At 36.2% G+C, this 21403-nt stretch overlaps 1 protein-coding gene across 1 annotated transcript; it reads left to right on the top strand.

The window, feature by feature from the left end:
- Positions 1–10520: 10520 nt before the first annotated feature.
- On the top strand, positions 10521–11995 carry LOC141670621 (F-box protein At1g61340-like). The gene is made up of 4 exons (XM_074476555.1): positions 10521–10678; positions 10796–11062; positions 11296–11370; positions 11473–11995. The coding sequence occupies exons 2-4, from the start codon at positions 10853–10855 to the stop codon at positions 11686–11688; spliced, it is 501 nt and encodes a 166-aa protein (XP_074332656.1). The 5' UTR covers positions 10521–10678; positions 10796–10852; the 3' UTR covers positions 11689–11995.
- The last annotated feature ends 9408 nt before the right edge of the window (positions 11996–21403 follow it).

Below are 21403 nucleotides of genomic sequence, written 5' to 3'. Positions count from 1 at the left end.
TTTTGTTTATATTTACTATATTATATTATATATATATAAAATTATAATTCAAAAATATTTATATTTAGATTTCGGTTATTTATGTTAAACCGAATTAATTTTTAGATTAACCGAACCGAACCAATATTATTTCAGTTAAAACAGAAAAACCGAATTAACCAAAATTTTTGAAAAAACTCAAACCAAACTGAATCGAAATTATACGGTTTGGTTCAATTTTTCGATTTCGGTTCGGTTTTGCTCACCCCTACTTTTAGCTATGCACTCTTTTTAGAGAAATGGACCAAATGGGTGAATTGTTCGAAAATGTCACTTCTGAAAATTAAGACCCAAACAAACTTAAGACGGTACATTGTATACCGTTTTGAAAATTAATTAAAATGCTACACGATTTAGCGTTTTTCTTTTTTCTTTTATGGTCATTTTTGTTTTTTTATGTTATTTTGTGTTTCTTATGGTGTATTGTTTTGGGCCGAAACACCATTTAATATTACATTTTTGACATTTTTTTATTTAATATTTTTAAAATTTTAGAATATATCATAATTTAACAAAATTTAATTACATAGGGTTCAACTATTTCCTTTTGAATTTTATAAATATTAAAATTTGGATAAAAAAATTCACTGATTTAGGGTTTAGGGCCTAGAGCTTTAATCCTAATTTAATCGAGGGACTAAACCCTAGAAACCAAAAGTGTAAACTCTATATTAAATAATTTGAAAATTTAAAATGTAACCTCATCTAATAATTTTTAATATTTTAGGGTTAATGAATTTCTTTTTGAATTTAAAAAATATTTAAAATCAAATTAAATATTTTAAGAATAAATTCTATATTAAACAATTTATTATTTTAGAATTGAACAATTTTTATTTGAATTTTAAAAATATTTTTATAAATAAATAAAATGCGCAAAATGCTAAATAAAGTAGTATTTTCAAGTAGTGTTTTGAACCAAGTAAAAATTATAAAAAATTGGACGCTTTAGTGTCCAGAAAAAAAATTAAAAACAATAATTGTTACATTAAATCGCGTCACGTCCATGATTTTAGATTATTATTTTTAGAAATGATATTTTAAACTATTTTTACCTCAAAATAATATTTAGGCGACCATCCCTATTTTTAGAGGAAAAGGTTGAGCCCAGAAAGCATTCTAATATGATTAGTTATCTATATATTGTTTGTTATTGATTTATTAATCATATGAACTCTTTGAGTAAAGTTTATGAAGTCCACTTTTTATTTTATTGAAGTTCTTGAAATTTATCTATATTCTATAAATAAAATATTTTATAAAACATGTTATGTTGTAAAACATGTCTAACAAATATTATTATTTTAAAAAATTATGCAAATCCCGTATATTTACAAGTATAATATATATGTTTTACAACTAAACATGTATTTTTTGCAACATAAATGAACATTTATGTTGTGTAAACTAAATATAATTTGTATAATAATATATTTTGCAATGTTCTCTTACGACTTGTAAAATGTATGCAATTCTGCAAGAGTTTCAATACTATAATGATATTTGTAGAATATAATTAAAAAAATAATATATTTTATAATATTTTAAATTATATTTAACTTGTAAAACATATATGGATTTCAAAAAATTCAATAAATTAGTAAACTATATAGAAACTTAACTCTAAATTCTTGTTGTATATATATATATATATATATATATATATATATATACATAACTCTCGCGAATAAAACCATATCATCAGTCATTTTGATATCATTTTCGAATAAGTAGTGTCATTCCTCTTTTTCTCTTTTAATTTAGAAAGCTTCTAGTGAATTCCCTATCCGAGGACAAAGTGACACTGTCATGGATTACGACAATTGCTGGCCCAGAAAGATGACTAGCAGTTTAATATAGAGAACAAATTTAGGATATATTATTTTTTCATTTACATGAGAAGAACTTGACAGTGATACTTATGGACGTGTACAGGGAATCCAATGGGGGTCATCACATAATATAATGCATAAATATTTAAAAGGAAACGTACTAGGCGTGCAGAATATATTTAAAAATGTAGGATTATCATTTCCTCGTTAAAATATGTCTAATAAACATGTATTGAAAAAATATTAATTTTAAGAGATTAACAGTAAATCAAATAAAGAGCGATAAGAGGTCTCCGGACTCATTTGTTACCCCCTTGATGAGAATTGAATTATAGGGTTTGCACATAATTCCGGACCGGATCGGTAGTTCGGACCACATTTATCAGTCCAAGACCCGAACCAGACTGAACATACTCAGTCTGATTTCCGGTTCTTATAATTGAAAATATTCGGTTTTTGATTCGGTCGGGTCCAACACCTGAAAAAATCTGATGAAAACCTAAATATACCTAAATTCATATATGTAATTCTTTTACCTTTATTATATATCTTATAAGATCATATATATAAGTATTAAACATTCACCCACATTGTTATGAATAAAAAACTAGAGTATATTAATTGTTGTATTTATTACTAAGGTTCGGGAGCTCAAGGCCTTTAATGGCTGCTCTCATGTTTCGTAACTTAACTCTACCTTTACGAGATGCCTACGTATCTCTGTGAATTAGAGAATCAAGCCAAAAAACGTAGTTCTGATTGAGGGGTAGATCCCTTTATATAAATGTAGAGAGTCCTTGAATTGGACTAGGGATAGGAGACTTGTTGATCAAGTTCTCAGACTTTAAATAGACTTAAAAGTTCTAAAATAAAGGAATCAGATTCCTAGTTGGTGTAGGTGCCCTTGGGACTATCTTTTATAGATTTATATCACTGATTGGACTCATTTAATGAGCTGTTAATCTCCCTTATTTATTAATTACGAAATTAATAAATAATCAGAGTTTCGGGCCTCGTTAACTGGGCTTCGTTACTGGACCATACCAGGTTTAATTAATTCAACATTAATTATATTTCTAGGCTAATTTTAGGCCCATATCATTTGCCCCCCAACTTCTGGGAAACCGTAAAAGGTTTTACAGAAGTTAAGTTCATTTGTTCCCTTATAGGGTATCGTTTTTGCGTAAAGTGTGGAGCGACCTACACATTTACAACGATTTTCCTTGCACACGGCTTGAGGGTCATTTTAGAACCCCTCTATTGTTTTCCTTACGTATTCCTTCTTTTTAGGAATTTTTCTGTTATTTTTCAAGAATTTTCTCTTAATTCACAGGAATTTTCCCTTAATTTCGGGGATTTTTCCCTAATTTACAGGAATTTTCCCTTAATTTCTGGGATTTTCCCTAATTTACAGGAATTTTCCCTTAATTTCTGGAATTTTTTCCTCAATATTTTACCATAAATAATTTTTGAAAATTATTTTCTAATTTTCCCTAATTTTCTGGGATTTTATGCTTATTTTCCCTATTTATTGAGAATTATTAGCAATTTTCCTGATTTTAGCCCATTTTCTAATTAATTAAATAATCAGAAAAATAGGATTTTACTGCACAAGACATTATAGGCGTTGTTGATCCGCGCCTAGGAGAGAATCTTCCAACAACGTATAGGAAATATACCTCATGGGCGCTGTTGGAGATCAATACTTCCTGGGCGTTGTTGATCCACGCCTAGGAGACAACCTTCTAATGACGCGTAGGAAATATGCATCTTGGGCGTTGTTAGAGGCCAATACTTCTTGGGCGTCGTTGATCCACGCCTAGGAGACAACCTTCTAACGACGTCTAGGAAATATACATCCTGGGCGTTGTTGGAGGCCAATACTTCCTGGGCGTCGTTGATCCACGCCTTGAAGACAACCTTCTAACGACGTCTAGGAAATATGCATCCTGGGCGTTGTTGGAGGCCAATACTTCCTGGGCGTCGTTGATCCACGCCTAGGAGACAACCTTCTAACAACGTCTAGAAAATATGCCTCCTGGGCGTTGTTGGAGGCCAATATTTCCCGGGCGTCGTTGATCCACGCCTAGGAGACAACCTTCTAACGACGTCTAGGAAATATGCATCCTGGGCGTTGTTGGAGGCCAATACTTCCTGGGCGTCGTTGATCCACGCCTAGGAGACAACCTTCTAACAACGTCTAGGAAATATGCCTCCTGGGCGTTGTTGGAGGCCAATACTTCCTGGGCGTCGTTGATCCATGCCTAGGAGACAACCTTCTAACAACGTCTAGGAAATATGCATCCTGGGCTTTGTTGGAGGCCAATACGTCCATAATTCCTAGGCGTTGTAGACCCACGCCCAGGAGACATGTTTGGTACCACGCCCAGGAATCATATCCTCTATGCGTGGTTGGGCTTTCAAGCCTTGATTTACTCAGTGAATTTTGGTTTTTCGGTTTAGAATGTTCTACATCTTTTTAAAATTCAAACTTTATGGGCTTTCGCTTGACTAGGCCCATTTCTTTTGGCCCAGACACGTTTGAGCTTCCACACGCTCATCTATATAAGGAGTGAAGTGTGAGCTCATTTCTCACACTTTACTTCCACAAAATTTCTTCACCTCTAGATTTTTCTACTTTGCAAATATTCTCTCAAGAATAGCCACCGCAAAGCGAATTCCGACATTCTACATCACCGCTTTCTGGGCTTATTTTGAAGATTCCGTTTGAATCTTCATCTTCTTCGATTATTTTCATTAGCTTTCTGGGTTTCAGTCTTCATCCATGGCGGATTCCGATTCATCCCACTCCCAGGTTCCCCAAGCTGTTCCCCGTCCATCTAGGGCCAGCCGAGGTAAAAAATCTCTCGTCCATTCCTCAGTTATTTCTCTTAGGGATCTTTTAACGGAGTTCGGACAAGCCTTCCCTAATATGTTACACTTAGATGCATATAATTATCCCTCTAGATTTGATTCAGAACAAGTAGGCACCATAGCTCGCCTCTTTGGTATTTCTCACCCATATAGGGCCGTGACTCCAGGCCCAAATGATAGAGCCTGTTACCCAAAGCCTGGGGCCATTCGGGTCTATAAGGAAACCTTTTATGCTGGTTTTCGCCTTCCTCCTCATCCTTTTATTTTTCGCCTTTTGGCTGAAGCCCGAGTCTGCCCGACCCAACTCACACCCAATTCTTGGCGTTTCATTCACTGTTATATGGCCCAATCACGTAAACACGATTTTGAGCCCAACATTTGTGTCTTTCGCTATTTATTTAAGTTTGTAAATTCTTCTGAGGACCAAAGATGGGTCAAAATAGTTCATAGATCCTTGGCCCGCTCCTGCTTTGTTTCTGGCACCAACCCTGACTTGTATCCAACTTAGAAGAGCGAGTGGTTTTATGTGTTTCTGGATTTCGAGGAGGGTTGGGACCATTTTTTTAGGCCCAACTTCTCAAAAAGTATAGACGGGTCTTTAAGAGACCAAAAATTGGGGATAGATGAGGATGCGGCCATCAAGGCCATCACAGCTGATAACTTACATCATTGCGCTCTCATCCTTTCAGAGGGTAATTTGTAAAATTTAGGTTTAAGTGACCTAGGTCCCGAGGGTATTTCTTTCCCCTTTTATTCCACTTTTTAATTCCTTATTTTTGTCTTTCTTCTTACGTGCCTATATCTTTTTGCAGCTAGGGCAGCTCTGGACACGATTTTCAAGAAGCGGGAGGCCCGTGCTGCCAAGGGGCAAGGGCTCTGCTGTTGAGACCCACCGCGACAAGCGGGTTAGGATTGGTGACGGCCCTTCAGTCACGGTTAAGGAGGTCGTCCCTACCTTTATATCCCAGAGGCTCCTTAGCCTTGATGAGGATACCTCTCCTTTCACCGTCACTTGGGGCCTTCAGAGGAGGGACACTGTGGTAGGGAGTTCCGAGGCTGCCACTGTTTGGTCTGAGAGTGTGATTACGCCTCGTGACAGGGCCGAGATAGTAGAGTATTCTGATGACTTATAGATTGAGCGTCTGGGTGCTCAAGCCATGGCTTCTGTAAGCCTCTTCCTCGTCTCCTTTTTGACTGCTTTTCAATTCTTTCATACTTACTTACTGTATTTGGATATGCTCGTGCAGATGAATACCTATCTCCAGGCTGCCCTTTACAATCTAAAGGATGTGAGGACTAGCCTGACCATTGCTGAGAGAGATAGGGACAGGTACCTCAAGGCTTCGGAGGCCAACTTCACTCATTTCCGTAAGGTAGAGAAGGAGCTGGCGGATGAAAAAGAGAAAGTTCGTAAGCTGAAGCTGGATGCTTAGAGGGCCCGGGCTGAGGTGATAGCTGAGTATAAGGCATCTCATGACTTTCAGGATGTCCTGAATGCTGAGTACGATGCTAACTTCTCAGAGTCCTTTTCTAGATGCTGGGAGCAGATAGTGGAGGAGATTGGGAAGAAGATCCCGGAGGTGACTCTCGCAGCCTATCCAGTCCCTGCTATTCCTGGGCAATAGCCTCTTCTTGAGGATATTCCTCTCTCTCCTACTCTCACCACTTCCGCTGAGGCCACAGCTGTTTCTCCTCGAGATGCTGATCCTATGGGAGATAAGCCCGTTCCCCCCTCTACTGCTGCCGATGGGGGAAACGATGATGATGACTTTTTCAAGGATCTTAAGTAGTTTATTTTTCTTATTTGGCCCATCGTGGCTTTTTATGTATTGACTTATTCGTATTGGGAACTTATTACCCTTCGGCGTTTATCATGTTATTTTAAGTTATTTGTTTGCTTTTCTATTATCCCTTTCAAGTACTTGTACTATTAGTTTGCTAGTCTTTTAAAAAGTTGTCCCTCATTTTTCTCGTACTTGTACTAAAATAGATAAGCAAACTCAACCATATATAGTATGAATCAAATAGTTCTATGATAAGATGAACTAAACAATTTTAAAACCAGTTTATGGCAACTCTTGGGATTCATCCCTTACACAAGTCTTAATAATCCTCAAAATAAAGCTAAAACATGTAAATCCTAAGCAAGCAAAGCTTCAAGGTGCTTTTCAACCTACTTATCACCTTGACAAGTGAGAATCATGTTCAATGGCTTCACACATAGTAAACCTTCAGGTTTTGTGCATGCCAAGTTCTCGGAACTTCAAAACCATCCATAGTCTCCAACTTGTAGGTTCCTCTACCCTGTACACTCTTGACCTTGTATGGCCCTTCCCAATTTGGGGCAAGCTTCCCTTTCTGCCCTACACCAGAAGCTTCCACCTTCCTCAAGACTAAGTCACGTTATTTGAAGAACCTTTCTTTAACCCTTAGGTTGTAGTAGAACGAAGCCTTTTTCTGATACTCCACTATCTTCGCAAGTGCCTCATCTCGCACTTCATCAATTAGATCCAGGGCTAATCTTTGCCCTTCCTCATTCTCCTCAGCATTGAAAACTTGAATCCTGGGAGAGGAATGTGATATTTCTACGGGAACAACTGCTTCTGCCCCATATGCTAACATGAAGGGAGTTGCTCCAGTCGTGACTCTACAGGTAGTCCTATAGGCCCATAGTATTGGGAGTATTTTATCTACCCAGTTATTCATCGACTTCTCGATCCTCTTCTTTAGTCCATCCAGGATTATTCGATTTGCCACTTCCGCTTGCCCATTGGCTTGCGGATGAGCTACAGAGGTGAACCGTAACTTAATTTCGTTCTCTTCACAATACTTCTTGAATTCCTCGTTGTTGAATTGTGTTCCATTGTTAGTGACTAGGATGCGGGGAATTCCATACCGGCACATAATATTTTCCCACAGGAATTGTGCAACCTACATAGTTGTGATTTTGGCCAAGGGCTTGCCTTCAATCCACTTGGTAAAATAATCGATGGCTATAATCAAAAACTTCCTTTGTGCCGTGGCAATGGGGAAAGGCCCAAGTATATCCATTCCCACATAACAAAGGGGATAGGTGAGTTGATGGAGGTCAACATCTCAGGGGGCTGTCTAACAACAGGTTCATGCTTCTGACAGCGGTCACACTTCTTTACATATTCTTTGGCATCAGTTATCATTTCTGACCAATAGAAGCCTAAACGGGTTATCTTATGAGCTAATGCTCTGCCCCCAAGTGTTGCCCACATATGCCTTCATGTACTTCTTCAAGAGCCAAACGTGCCTCATCGGGTCTGAGACACATTAAGTAAGGAACCACAAAAGATCTTTTATACAAAATCCCATCTATTAAAGAATATCTTAGTGCTCGAACAACCAACTTCCGTGCTTCAGTAGTATCGTTTGGCAACCATCCGGTTTGAATATGAGTCTTAATGGGATCAATCCATGAAGTCCCCAGACCTATAGGAGCTACAAGCTTAACATCAATGCTTCGTGTCTTCAGGACGCGGAAGTATACACTTCCTGAACTTTCCTCTATCTCAGATGAAGCAAACTTTGATAAAGCATCTGCCTTAGCATTTTCCTCCCTCGGAATGTGTTCAATGTGGCATTCATCGAATTGGGTCATCACAGCCCTTACTAGGCGGACATACTTAGCCATCGTATCATCCCTTGCCTCAAACTCTCCCTTTACCTGAGATATGACCAGCTTCGAGTCTCCACAGACTTTTAAGTTCTTGACTCTAAGTGTCCCTGCTAAGCCGAGACCAGCTATCAGAGTTTCATATTCAGCCTCATTGTTTGTGGTTGTGAAGTCTAACTTCATGGCATACTCAATTAAGAACCCATCAGGGCTCTGTAAAACCAAACCTGCTCCACTTGAATTTATTTTTGATACTCCATCAAAATAGAGAACCCACTATTCTTTCTCCTTCTCATCCTTTTCTTTGTCCCCCATATCAACTTCCTTGTCTTGAGGTATGGTGTCTTCCTGCCCCCCGACTTCTTGGTTGGGTATGGTACATTCCACCACGAAGTCAGCTAATGCCTGGGCTTTTATTGCCGTTCGTGGCTTATACTTGATGTCGAATTCTCCCAGTTCTACTGCCTACTTGATCAACCTCCCACTAGCCTTGGGACTATAAATGATATTTCTCAGGGGCTGATTTGTTAGTACCTCTATTTGATGAGCCTGAAAGTAAGGACGTAACTTTCTTGAAGCCATCACCAGGGCTAAAGCAAACTTCTCAATGGAAAATTTTATTGATCCAAATTATTTAATGAATTAAAATAATAAAATAATTCGATACTACATTTTATATTACTAAACAATTCATATTTCATATGATAAAATATTGATATTCATATACTTAAAAATAATAAGATATGTACTTTTAAATTTTTATTATAGTACCAAGTACAAAATTTTATAATATATATAAATTTGAAAGAAAAATTAATATAAAATTATATACATAAATTTTTTATAAATAAATATTAATTAAACTGGTCCAAACCGATCTGGTCCCTGTTCATTCCGGGCTTTCGGGTCCGGTACGGTCCCAAGACCGGATACAGCCGGTCCGGTCCTCGGTCCGTAATTATGAAAAATTTCGATTTTGAATCCGATATGATCCGATTTTTGACTTTTGTTCAATTCTACTGAACGAAGTCCGTATTTAAAAATAAATTTTTAATGTCCGAATGAGTTCAAATATTGCTGGACCCATACATGCTAGATTTTTAGTTGTCTTGTCCTGGTTTTTTAGTTTAATTCTCGCATTAATGTTCATTATAAGATATATAATCAAGTAAAATAGAAAAATGTTAAATAGAAAACGAAGAAAGAGTAAATTCAATTTTTAAAATTAAACAAAATAGTTAATAGACTTACTTGAGCGTCGGTGGGGGAGAGCGAGAATATTTGAAAATCCAATAATGTTAATAAAAATCTAAAGCAATAAATTTGCAATATTTATTTTAGCAATCAGCCGATAGTATATTCCGCAATAATCATTGAGCATCTAATAATTCGTTAAATAAATTAGTAGTTTGAATATAATAAGAAGAAAAGTAACTGAAAATATAAAACGAATAGAAACGAACGGTTTCGATTTCGACCTAGCTAACTACCCACGTCCGACCTACTCCACTTTTACAACTCTCAACTCCACTATTCCCACCTTTTACGTTCATAGAATCTTCTTTTCTACCCATTATTATTATACATAAATATTAGTAAATTATTATGAAGAACCTTCTTTTTTGCACAAGACAGTTATGCCAATAATTTTAGGAATAGTATATTTTTATGTGTACAAAAATTTGAAAAAGGATTAATTTTAAAGTAGACAAAATCTGATCATGTTTTTAGCAACCTTTTTTGACAATATTTTAGTTTAAATCTTAATTAACATCATGTGTCAGTCACGTGCGGGTTTATTTTTACTTACAGAACACAAAATGCAATCATAGATTTACCGACGCGTAAACATGAGTGGATAAGCTGAAATATCGAGGACGAGGCAGCCGCTTTGACCAGACACATATGTGTACACCCAGGTCAACTTCGTACTTTCCCACGTTCTTTCCTTCCCTCCAATACCCTCCCGCCACGTGTACTTTTCAACGGCTACCCTTACTCCGGACATTCCAATATTCTTTACTCGTATTTACGATTTATTATCACCGATAATTTCGGGTATTTTTAAATTTACTAAAAATCATCTTTGTATTTGTTACATTTTAAATATTTTTAAAATGTTTATTTGTACACACTACACACATGTTTACACTATATATGCGGTCATTTACACAGTGACACAAAAGCAAAGTCTTGATTTAGTTGAACACAAACTGTTCTTGTTTTCTCCATCAAAGCCTCATTTCATTTTCATCAATCAGTATTTTTATTGACCAACTTCAACTACAAGGTATTTAGTTTACTGTCTTGTTGCTTGTTTTACATGTATGTATGTACATGTTATTTTATTATTGGTTTTTTACATTTGACTGATTGTGATCATTGTGATTGTTTTTGTTGTTTTTAGGGTAAGATTTTGGAGTTTATTTGAGATATAGTAGCATCATTCTATAGTTTAAGTTTGATGGAATTGGGTAAAGATCAAGACTTGGGTTTTGGATATATTAGTCTTTCAAGGTCATGGTCTTTTGGTAGAAAGAGAGTGTTTTTGTCTAATAATTTGGAGGAGGTGGATTCTTGTTTTGCTGCAACTCCCAACAAAAAGTGTTGTGTTGAAGATTCACTTATGGGGTCTGAGAAATCTTTGATTGAAGCCTTGCCTCAGGATATACTGGTAAGTTGTGAATTCATTATATATGTTTTAAAGATTTATATGTCCTGTGATTGTTTTGTAGTTGTGTTTGAGCTATGTTGTATGTCATGGGGAGTTTTAGTGTACTATTATTGTATAGTCATGGTTACGGTCTTCACGGAAACGGTCTCTCTGCTCTACGAGCGGGATTCACTGCACATGTTTGGTTTGATTAGGTGGTTATTAAGGTGTGTTGATGGTCTTTTTTTATACAGATTAAGATATTATGCGGTGTGGAACATGATGATTTGAAGAGGCTATTTTACGTATCGAAATCGATTAGAGCAGCGGTATGTGATTGCCATCCAAAGTTTTCATTTTTATTACTGTAATTTGGATTTATTTAGTTGATGATTGGCCATTGATTTTGAATTTGTTTTGGTACTGGACAGACTGTGATTGCAAAACAATGGCATTTCGCGTATAATACTCCTACAAAGAAATTGATTTTTAAGAATCCCGTTAAGTTTGAGAATTCAGATGATGTTTATGAACTTGAAGCTCCAAATGCCCCGAAGCAATCAAGAATTTCTCGGTCTCGATTAAATGGCAACAAGCAAGGATTATTGTCCAGGAGATTGTTCATGGACAAGGAAACAGAGATATAAATTATACAGAGGCAGAGTACATAATGGTTAAGTTTGTAAGTACCACGGTTTTGTATAGGCATTGTTGTATCATTAGGCAAGAAAAAGTGTTAGTTGGTTGCCATTTGGCTTGTACATGACAATGATCTATAAGGCCTGCTTTGATCTTCAACTAATTCATTGAAGAGGGGTTGGGCTTGTCTGTTTTGTCTGTATATGTTATGTAGCGGTGAAAACAATGTTACATTATTGGAAGCATGAATCAGGCTAATTTATAGTTTGTTTTACAGGCTTTGTCCAATGTGATTGTTCTTTTGTGTTAAGGACTGATTATGTCTTCTGAGGGGGACTCTTATCCTTGACTACATTATAATGCAAGTATTGATCTTCAAGGGGTCAAATTTTATTCCAGAACTATTGAAACTAGCATATCAGAAGATTATTTTACCTCTAATTCAGGGTCTAGATCCGAGTTTTTTTTTATACAACTTATTAGGATTCTGGAAAGAGTTTGCTCTGAGATAAACATTTAATTTCTAAAAACATAATTTTTCGGATGGATTAATTTCTAAATACAGTTATCCTTTAGTTGGCTGTTAAAGAGAATCTTGTAAATCTTGGAAAAAATTTCAGGGGTATTTTTGCATTCTCTTAAAGTGCAGATATAGCATGCATTATAGTATTTTTTGATGTTAAATTGGTAAAGGTTGCTGTACTTGGAATTTCTGTATGTCATTGAAATTTAAGAGTGTGTTTACTAGTAAGTTTATTGAAGATGTGATGAGTAATGAAATGGGATGAACTTAATGAGGAACTAACAATCAGGAAATGTGCAATCATTATAATTTTAAAACTAAGAAAAAATAGTTTAATGTTATGGGCTTGAGGTTAGGAAGCTAAAATGTAACTCCCAAGTATTAAATTTTCATTATTAAAGAAAAAGACATTCCAGGCTTGCATCTGAGCTGATCATGCTTGGCCCTTGGGTTGCATTGCAGCTAAGAATAACTAAAACCATTCAACAAAATAACAAAATGCTTGTTAAGGGTCACCAAGATTCTAACAAAAATGTAAAAATTATATTAAAGCTGGCTCTGAACTCTAATCTTATTAATGGATGATATAATATGATTATTACTGTTTTGCTAAATTTTTGGTCCCTCATTTTTTTCACCCTTGAACTTGTAAACCTTTCGGTTTGGGTGCCATTCTTTCCCTAATGCATCTCCCTTGAAACTTAAAAGTACATAGATAGAGTGTAACTCACACCAGTGTAACAAGAGTAGAGAGGAACAACAAAATCTAGCCAGCCATTTAAACACAACTCACAGTATCTTTGACCGTGTTCTAGGAAATAGTTTGAAAGCTATATTGTTTGCTAAACAGGCCCCTCAAATACAATAAATTTTATCTGTCAACCGATTTCGTATGAATGTTTAAGAATACTTATTTCTTCACAATTATTCAGAATCCAAATATATTGCGTAATTTTATTCTAATCTTTTGTATTTAGTCTAACAACAAAACAATACTAATATTTTGTGATGTAAAAAAGTTGGCTTCTTCAAATCGATCCAAAAATTATTTCAAATTATTATTTTTTTTGCCAAAAGAAAAGAATTTCATTAAAACTTCAAATTATCAAGCAATAAAAGAAGATCAGAGTGGGCATAATTCCCCTTTCAAATACGATTATCTATCCAATAAGTGAGCCACCTTATTCGTCGAGCGTTTCACAAAATCTAAGATCACCTTCCGGTCACCTAATTTAGAGCGTAAATCTTTGCACTCATCTATCACTCTACGAAGATATGAAAGATTGATTGATGAGCTGCGGATTGCCTGTGTTACCACGAGACAATCAGTCTCTAAAATTACCTGTTACCGTCCTTTAAACTTTACCCAACTAAATGTCTCCCTGATTCCAATCACCTCTGCAAGTTCTGGATTAATACGTCCTTGTTTGCAGCTCGAGGCATCTTCTACTAACCGTCTTTCATAGTCACAATCTATCATTGCATAGCTATAATATTTGGGGTCTTCAAATAATGCAGCATCCGTGTTTACCTTAATCGTTCCTTCCTGTGGTCGTTACCAATGCACATTACCATCTTAATGAGTCATAAACCCAGGTGAGGAGTCAAAAGACCTATCATCGCATCTTGCTAGTAATCAAGGACTTGGTAGTTGCTGCTATCACCTCTGCATGCCCTGCTCCTTTCTGAGACCAAACTATGTTATTTCTATTTTTTCAAAGAGACCAGCACACCATACTTATTTTCAGAATTTGCTCACTCATGTATGTCTGCAACATCTCTGTCATTCAAGTCTGAAAGCTCGATATTTTTTGTATATTGGTCTTGCAGCCTATTTCGTTACAACATATGACTGCAAACGGATAGTGTACCCGAATATGTATAATTGTTTCTGGATACGAATTACATATTGGGCACAAATGGCAAACATGAACTCGTTTAAAGTGTAACTGATCTTTAGAAGGCAAGCAATCTGTCAAAGCTCGTCATAAGAAATGCTTCACCTTCAATGGGATTTTCAGATTCCAAATCTTTCTCCAAAATCCAGAATTATTGCTCGACTGATTAACATTCATTCTCTCACAGATAGCAACATATGCATTTTTAACTGAATATTGGCCCATTTTTTCTTTCCGCCAATCCCAAAAATCATTCACTGTATGCTAGAGAGGAATTGAGAAAATTCATGAATTAGATCAGTATCCCATCTATTTTTTGTTGGAAATATTCACTATCACAGCAACACAGAGGAGTTATATAATATATCTAGCAAGCCAAGGTCAAGATAACAATTAACGAAACAAAACAGGTAGGTAAACATCATGCATATCAGTAACTGAAAGAACACAGAGAGAAACGAAAGCGTACCAGTAACCATAGCTTTAACACAGTGATAAACAAAAAGAAAAGCAGTGGTAGCCAACAGATACAATGCAATAAGAAACCAAAATAAAACCAGTTGAGTCGTCAGGCCTTGCTCAAAGCCCTGACTGCTCTTAAAGAGATAATTTCCCCCACCTGATGCGTTGGGATGCTTGAAATGCCTCCTCCAGAATAAAACAGCTTCGGACTTGATGTTCACAGCAACAACAAATCCAACTTCGACTAACACCTCAGTCGCCGGAAAAATCAGCAGCTCAGAACTTGTGTTTTGGGAGAGAAAAGAGAGCAGAGAGGAGAAGAAGAGAATGCAAGTGTGGTATTTTCATCAACAACTTAGGTAATAGACTTTAATATTAGAAATCAAAACTGCTCATTTAATACATAAATCAAAACTGCTGGTTTTGAATTTAAATAAAATGTAACAGCTTTTGTATTTAATCCACACATTAAATCAGTTTTAATATTTTCAATTATGAATATTTATTATCAGTTACATGTCCAGATTCATTGAATTTGACTCAGCCTACTCAAAGTAACCAAGCCCAACAGAAACAATAACCCAGCCCGACTGATAAATTTATTTCTAATTAAAAAAAAAATTAAATCACATATAAATAAAATTCTCACTTTATTTATTTTCAATGTGGGACAAATGACACATTCTCCATTTCAAGCTTTTACAAGCTACTAGTTTCAACTCTCTTTCTCTATGAATTTCACTAAGAAAATACTTAGATCCATATATAAAAGTTTAAGTTCACATATCAACTTCCAATCATTATATTTTAGGATTATCATCAAGAACATAATAAAATTATGATCTAAAATCCAATTTTCTAACAATCCCCCACAAATCCATACAGAGTTGCGATCAGGTGTTTCATCATGACTTATTTTTCAGAGTAGGTACCCTTCCGGGTTTGAACCCTCCTAAGTCCTCTACTTCAATGGCTACCGAATTCAGATGGAATATTTAACCTTTAATCTTAATCCGTTTAGTATAACCATGTTCCATAGACAACGACAAGTCAACGACTTTGGTGCCAATCTACGGCTTTGAGACATTAATGGTCTTGTCTCGATCCTGTTCGTCGAATGCTTCATGGAATAACCCTTTCCTCTAATTGCGACCACACAATTACATTCACTTAGCTGGACATCTCCAGAGATATACTGCCTCTATCTCGTTAAATTACTTGATCCCATTCAGGGTTTTAACACTCTTACTTTTCTAGCAGTGTCAGTACCTTCTAGGTTTAGAGGGGATAGACTCAGATACAACAGTATCATCTATGTAGCAAAGGTACTACTAATTCATCCTTACAGCTTGTTATTACCACATTGAATACACTTCGAGGGATCTCCTCTCATATGTATTGGGTTCCCACTGTTGATGAATTATGATGGGTTGACAGTCCCATCCCCAACCTCTACTTGAGGACCACTATAGGTTCCAGTCCCTTAATCAAAGGATCGGCTCTATTATCCAGAGTTCCTATGAACTCTATAGCTATAATCCTATCAGACACTAAACCCCTTATAGACTTAAGTCTAACTTAGATGTGTCTCTTAGTTTTAGCATTATGCTTTTTACTACTAATCTTGTCAATAGTTGTTCGACTATCACAGTGAATAGCAATAGCAGGAAGCAGTCTGCTTACTACAGGTATCACAAATATAAGTCCGTATAACCATTCAGCCTCCGTCCCTGTGGTATCAAGTGCACACAACTCAGCCTCAAATGTAGACCGAGTCACTATAGTCTGTCTGCTTGACTTCCAGGATATTGCTCCACCTGCCAAGGTGAACACATATCCAGTCACTCCATTGGAACCAAACTTCTTAGCTATCCAACTTGCATCACTGTACACTTTAAGCACACCGGGAAATCTCCTATAGTGTAGACCAAGGTACATTGTGCCTTTTAGATATCTAAGTACTCTATCAAGAGCATCCCAATGAGTTCTGTTTGGACAACTTGTATATCTAGCCAACTTAGATACATAATATGAAATATCTGGTCTAGTACAGTTAGCTAGATACTGCAAACTCCCAATAATCTGAGAATACCTTAACTGAGACACAGGCATTCCTGAAGTATTCTTGACAAGGGTAACTTTAGAATCATAAGGTGTACTAGAGATTTTACACTGTGAATAACCATATTTCTCAAGTTTAGATTTCTCTATATAATAAGATTGTGTCAAGGTTATTCCCTCAGCTGACTGAATCAGCTTGATTCCAAGAATCACACTAGCCTCACCCATATCCTTCATTTCAAAATTCCTTTTCAAGAATTCTTTTGTCTCGTTAATAATCTCAATATTGGTTCCAAATAATAAGATGGCATCCACATATATGCACAGGATAACATACTCACTACCTTTAACTTTAGTGTAGACACAATTGTCACTTTCATTAATCTTATAACTGATTGGCAATACAGTTTTATCAAACTTTTTATGCCAATCTCTGAGAGCTTGTTTCAAGCCATAGATGGACTTGATCAACTTATATACTTTCCTTTCATTTCCAGATGCAACAAATCCCTCAGACTGGTCCATATAAATCTCTTCTTCAAGTTCACCATGAAGAAAAGCTGTCTTTACATCCATCTGATGGATGACAAGACCATGGACGGAAGCCAATGCTATAAGCATTCGGATTTTTACCATCCTTGTAACCGGAGAGTATTTGTCAAAGTAATCAATTCCTTCTTTCTGTTTAAAACCTTTAGCTACCAGTCTAGCTTTGTACTTATCTATTGAGCCGTCAGGGTTCAACTTCCTCTTAAAGACCCATTTGCACCCAATAGTAGAACACCCAGGAGGGAGATCAACCAACTCCCATGTTCCATTAGAAACAATAAAGTCAATTTCACTCTTCACAGCGCCCTTCCAATGCCTAGACTCCGAAAAATCCATAGCTTGTCGGAAAGTTAAAGGTCCGTCCTCGACATTGTAAGTGATAAAATCACCTCCAAAGTCCTTAACTACCTTTACACGCTTACTTCTCCTTGGTTACTCTACTTCCTTAAGAATAGAGCTACTACTAGGTTCAGCCGCCACATTTGTCATCTTTTCTACATGATCAGGAATAGAACTCAATGTGTGAGTAGGATCTTCCTCAGAAGTCGTTTCAGGTATTCCAGTCTTCATAGGGTAGACATCCTCAAAAAATGTAGCATCTCAAAATTCAACTATCGTGTTTGTCACTATACCATCTATGTCAGATTTTAATACCAAAAATCTCATAGCTGTAGTGGTTTCAAGATAGCCCAGAAAGATACAGTCAACAGTTTTTGGACCTAGTTTCTTTCTCTTGTGTTTAGGAACAAGTACCTTAGCAAGGCACCCCCACACACGAAGATACTTAAGACTAGTCATCCTACCTTTCCATAACTCCAAGGGTGTCTTATTCATGTGTTTCAGAGGGACTCTATTCAAAATATGGCACTCCGTATTTAGAGCCTCTCCCACATGTAATTAGGCAACCCAGAGTTAATCAGTATATTATTAATCATATCTTTGAATGTTCTGTTCTTTCACTCAGCAACCCCATTAGACTCAGGTGTGTATGATGAAGTAACTTCATGAACTATACCATTGTTTCCACAAAATTCATTAAAAACGTTACTCGTATACTCACCACCTCTATCAGATCTCAATCGTTTAAGTAACTTACTAGTTTGTTTTTCTACTTCAGTTTTATATATAATGAATTTACTAAGTGCTTCATCCTTATGTCTAAGTAAATAAATATAACAATATCTACTACTATCATTTATAAAAGTAATGAAATATCTAAATTGGTCCTTGGTCAACACACCACCAAATTCACAAATATCAGTGTGTACTAAATCTAACAAATCTGAATCCCTAAAAATGTTTTGAAAAGGTTTCCTTATTTGTTTAGCAGACACACATACTTGATATTTAGAATTCTTTTTTCTATGGTATGTTTTGGAATCAACTCTAAGTTCATCATATTCTTAAGAGCACCAAAGTTTAAGTGACCTAGTCTAGCATGCCATATATTCGAGGATTTAATACAATTAACAGAAGGAATAATATTATTATTCAAAGTCCCCAAAACGGGTTCAACATTAATAACAAATAAACCATTTGACAAGTAACCCTTGCCAAAAAATATACCGGTATGAATAAGAACTACTTTATTACAGTTGAAAGAAATTTCAAAACCACTATAAACTAAACAGCTTCCACTTATTATATTTCTACGCATGTCAGGAACATGATGCACTCTAGTCAGAGATAGAATACGTCCAGAAGGGAACTACAGATCCACGTTTCCAACTCCATGTACTTGAGCAGCACTAGCATTCTCCATCTTCACATTCAAGCTATGACTCTATTGATAAGATATACATAAACTAATATCAGCATAAATATTCACATTAGCTCTACTATCTATCAACCATTCATTTGATAGATAGGTAGAAAATAGTACAGGGTTGTAGGATACATACAGGTCAACGTCAGTTTCAGAAGCCATAGCCTTACCAACAACCATGTTCACTACGGGCCCACTTGCAGTTCCAAGCACAGCATTCGCTAGAGCTACCACCTCGGTTTTCTTCACTTTCTTTGTAGGGCAGTCCCTACTTCAGTGCCCAATCTGCCCACAAGACCAACATGGTTTGTTTGCCTTGGGTTTCTTGGCCTTGTCCTTGTCACTCTTAGGTTTATTACTATTAACTTTCTTAGCAACAACCTTCCTTTTCTGTCCTACAGTTGCTACGTTTACCTTCGAGGTACCGTGCTCAGTTGGCATCACATGTCCCTATTCGGACTAGTATTGTTCTTGGACCGAGATGTCCAGCATAAGGTTGGTCCAGGTGATCTCTCATTTTTATCTTTTCATGGAGAGAGAGAGAACTTTTCCCAACACTTCGGGAGCTTTTCAATCATGCTCATAACCTTGAACTTCTCAGGGAGGTCCATTCCAGACTCCTTCAAAGCATGCACTATCATCTCGAACTCATGCACTTGCTCAGTTATGGACTTATTTTCCATCAGCTTGAACTCAAGGAACCTTGCAACAGAATACTTTTCCGGACCTTGTGAGTCAGTATTATGTGTTTGGTCCAGCTTCTCCCATAAGAGTTTTGCGGAGTAGGAATCAGAAGAATAGCCATCAAACAATGTGTTTGTTAGAGCAGCCAAAATGGGCGCCTAAGCCACCCCATCCTTCTCAGCCCACTTCGCAAAAGCCTTAACCGTTTCAGCCTTCTCTTGATCTACAACCGGTTTCTCATATTCCACAATTGGCCACAAACCCTTTATAGTCAACCACAATTTCATCCTTTTTTGCCAGCGAGAAAAGCCGATGCCACCGTTGAATTTCTCCGGTAAACCAGTTAATTCAACAGCTTATGGAAAGCTATAAGTGGTTGAATTAATGACCTCAGCACTTGCACTCAAACTACTACCACCACAAACGGGAACCTCAGCTTCATTAACTATTATTACGCTAAATACTATATAACTAATTATCTCTTCAAGAATGTTGGAAATATTCACTATTACAGCAATATAGAGACAGTTATATAACATATTTAGTAAGCCAAGGCCAAGATAACAATTAACGAAACAAAATATATAGGTAAACAACATGCATATCGGTAACTAAAAGAACAAAGAAAGAAACGAAAGCGTACCGGTAACCATAGCTTTAACACAATGATAAACAAACAGAAAAGCAGTGGTAGCCAACAGGTACAATGTAATAGAAACCAAAATAAAACCAGCTGAGTCATCAGGCCTTGCTCAAAGCCCTGACTACTCTTGAAGAGATAATTGCCCCCACCTGCTGCGTTGGGATGCTTGTAATGTCTTCTCTAAGATAAAACAGCTTTGGACTTGATGTTCACAGCAACAACAAATCCAACTTCAACTAACACCTCAGTTGCCGGAAAAATCAGAAGCTCAGAACTTGTGTTTTGGGATAGAAAAGAGAGCAGAGAGGAGAAGAAGAGAATGTAGGTGTGGTATTTTCATCAACAACTTAGGCCTCTATTTATAGTAGAGGCTAAGTGTAACTGACCACCCTGACATTAATAGACTTTAATAGACTTTAATTTCAGAAATCAAAACTGCTCATTTAATACATAAATCAAAACTGCTGATTTTGAATTTAAATAAAAATGTAACAACTTTTGTATTTAATCCACACATTAAATTAGTTTTATTGTTTTCAATTATGAATATATATTATCAGGTACATGTCCAGATTCATTGAATTTGACTCAGCCTACTCAAAGTAACCAAGCCCAACAGAAACAATAACCCAGCCCGACTGATAAATTAATTCTAATTAAAAAAAAATAAATCACAAATAAATAAAATCCTCACTTTATTTATTTTCAATGTGGGATAAATGACACATTCTCCATTTCAAACTTTTACAAGCTACTAGTTTCAACTCTATTTCTCTATGGATTTTACTAAGAAAATACTTAGATCCATATATAAAAGTTTAAGTTCACATATCATGGAACAACTTCCAATCATTAGATTTTAGGATTATCATCAAGAACATAATAAAATTATGATCTAAAATCCAATTTTCTAACAATTTTACCCGTTAACATTAGGGAATCCACTTTCTTACCATTGAGAGCTTCATGTGTTGTATGAACGTAAGGGTCATTCACACAAGGAAGTCATGGATCATGGACAATTTCTACATCAATATCAAAACCAACTCGATGGCCAGTGTGAAGTTTTAACATGTACTAGAGTTTCGATTATGCATCGCTAAATATAACTCGGGTTGCTACCAATAGAAGTAGTAAG

Source organism: Apium graveolens, chromosome 7, assembly GCF_009905375.1.
Source record: "Apium graveolens cultivar Ventura chromosome 7, ASM990537v1, whole genome shotgun sequence".
Taxonomy (NCBI): domain Eukaryota; kingdom Viridiplantae; phylum Streptophyta; class Magnoliopsida; order Apiales; family Apiaceae; genus Apium; species Apium graveolens.
The sequence above is the reverse complement of the archived record's forward strand: the minus strand, read 5'-3'. Positions and strand labels throughout refer to the sequence as shown.

What these genes read in the sequence shown, in the direction of transcription:
- LOC141670621 (XM_074476555.1), top strand. Translation starts at nt 10,853, where the DNA reads ATGGAATTGGGTAAAGATCAAGACTTGGGTTTTGGATATATTAGTCTT. An exon ending in CCTTGCCTCAGGATATACTG is followed by an intron (nt 11,063 to 11,295) that starts GTAAGTTGTGAA and finishes TTTTTTATACAG; the next exon opens with ATTAAGATATTATGCGGTGT. An exon ending in CGAAATCGATTAGAGCAGCG is followed by an intron (nt 11,371 to 11,472) that starts GTATGTGATTGC and finishes GGTACTGGACAG; the next exon opens with ACTGTGATTGCAAAACAATG.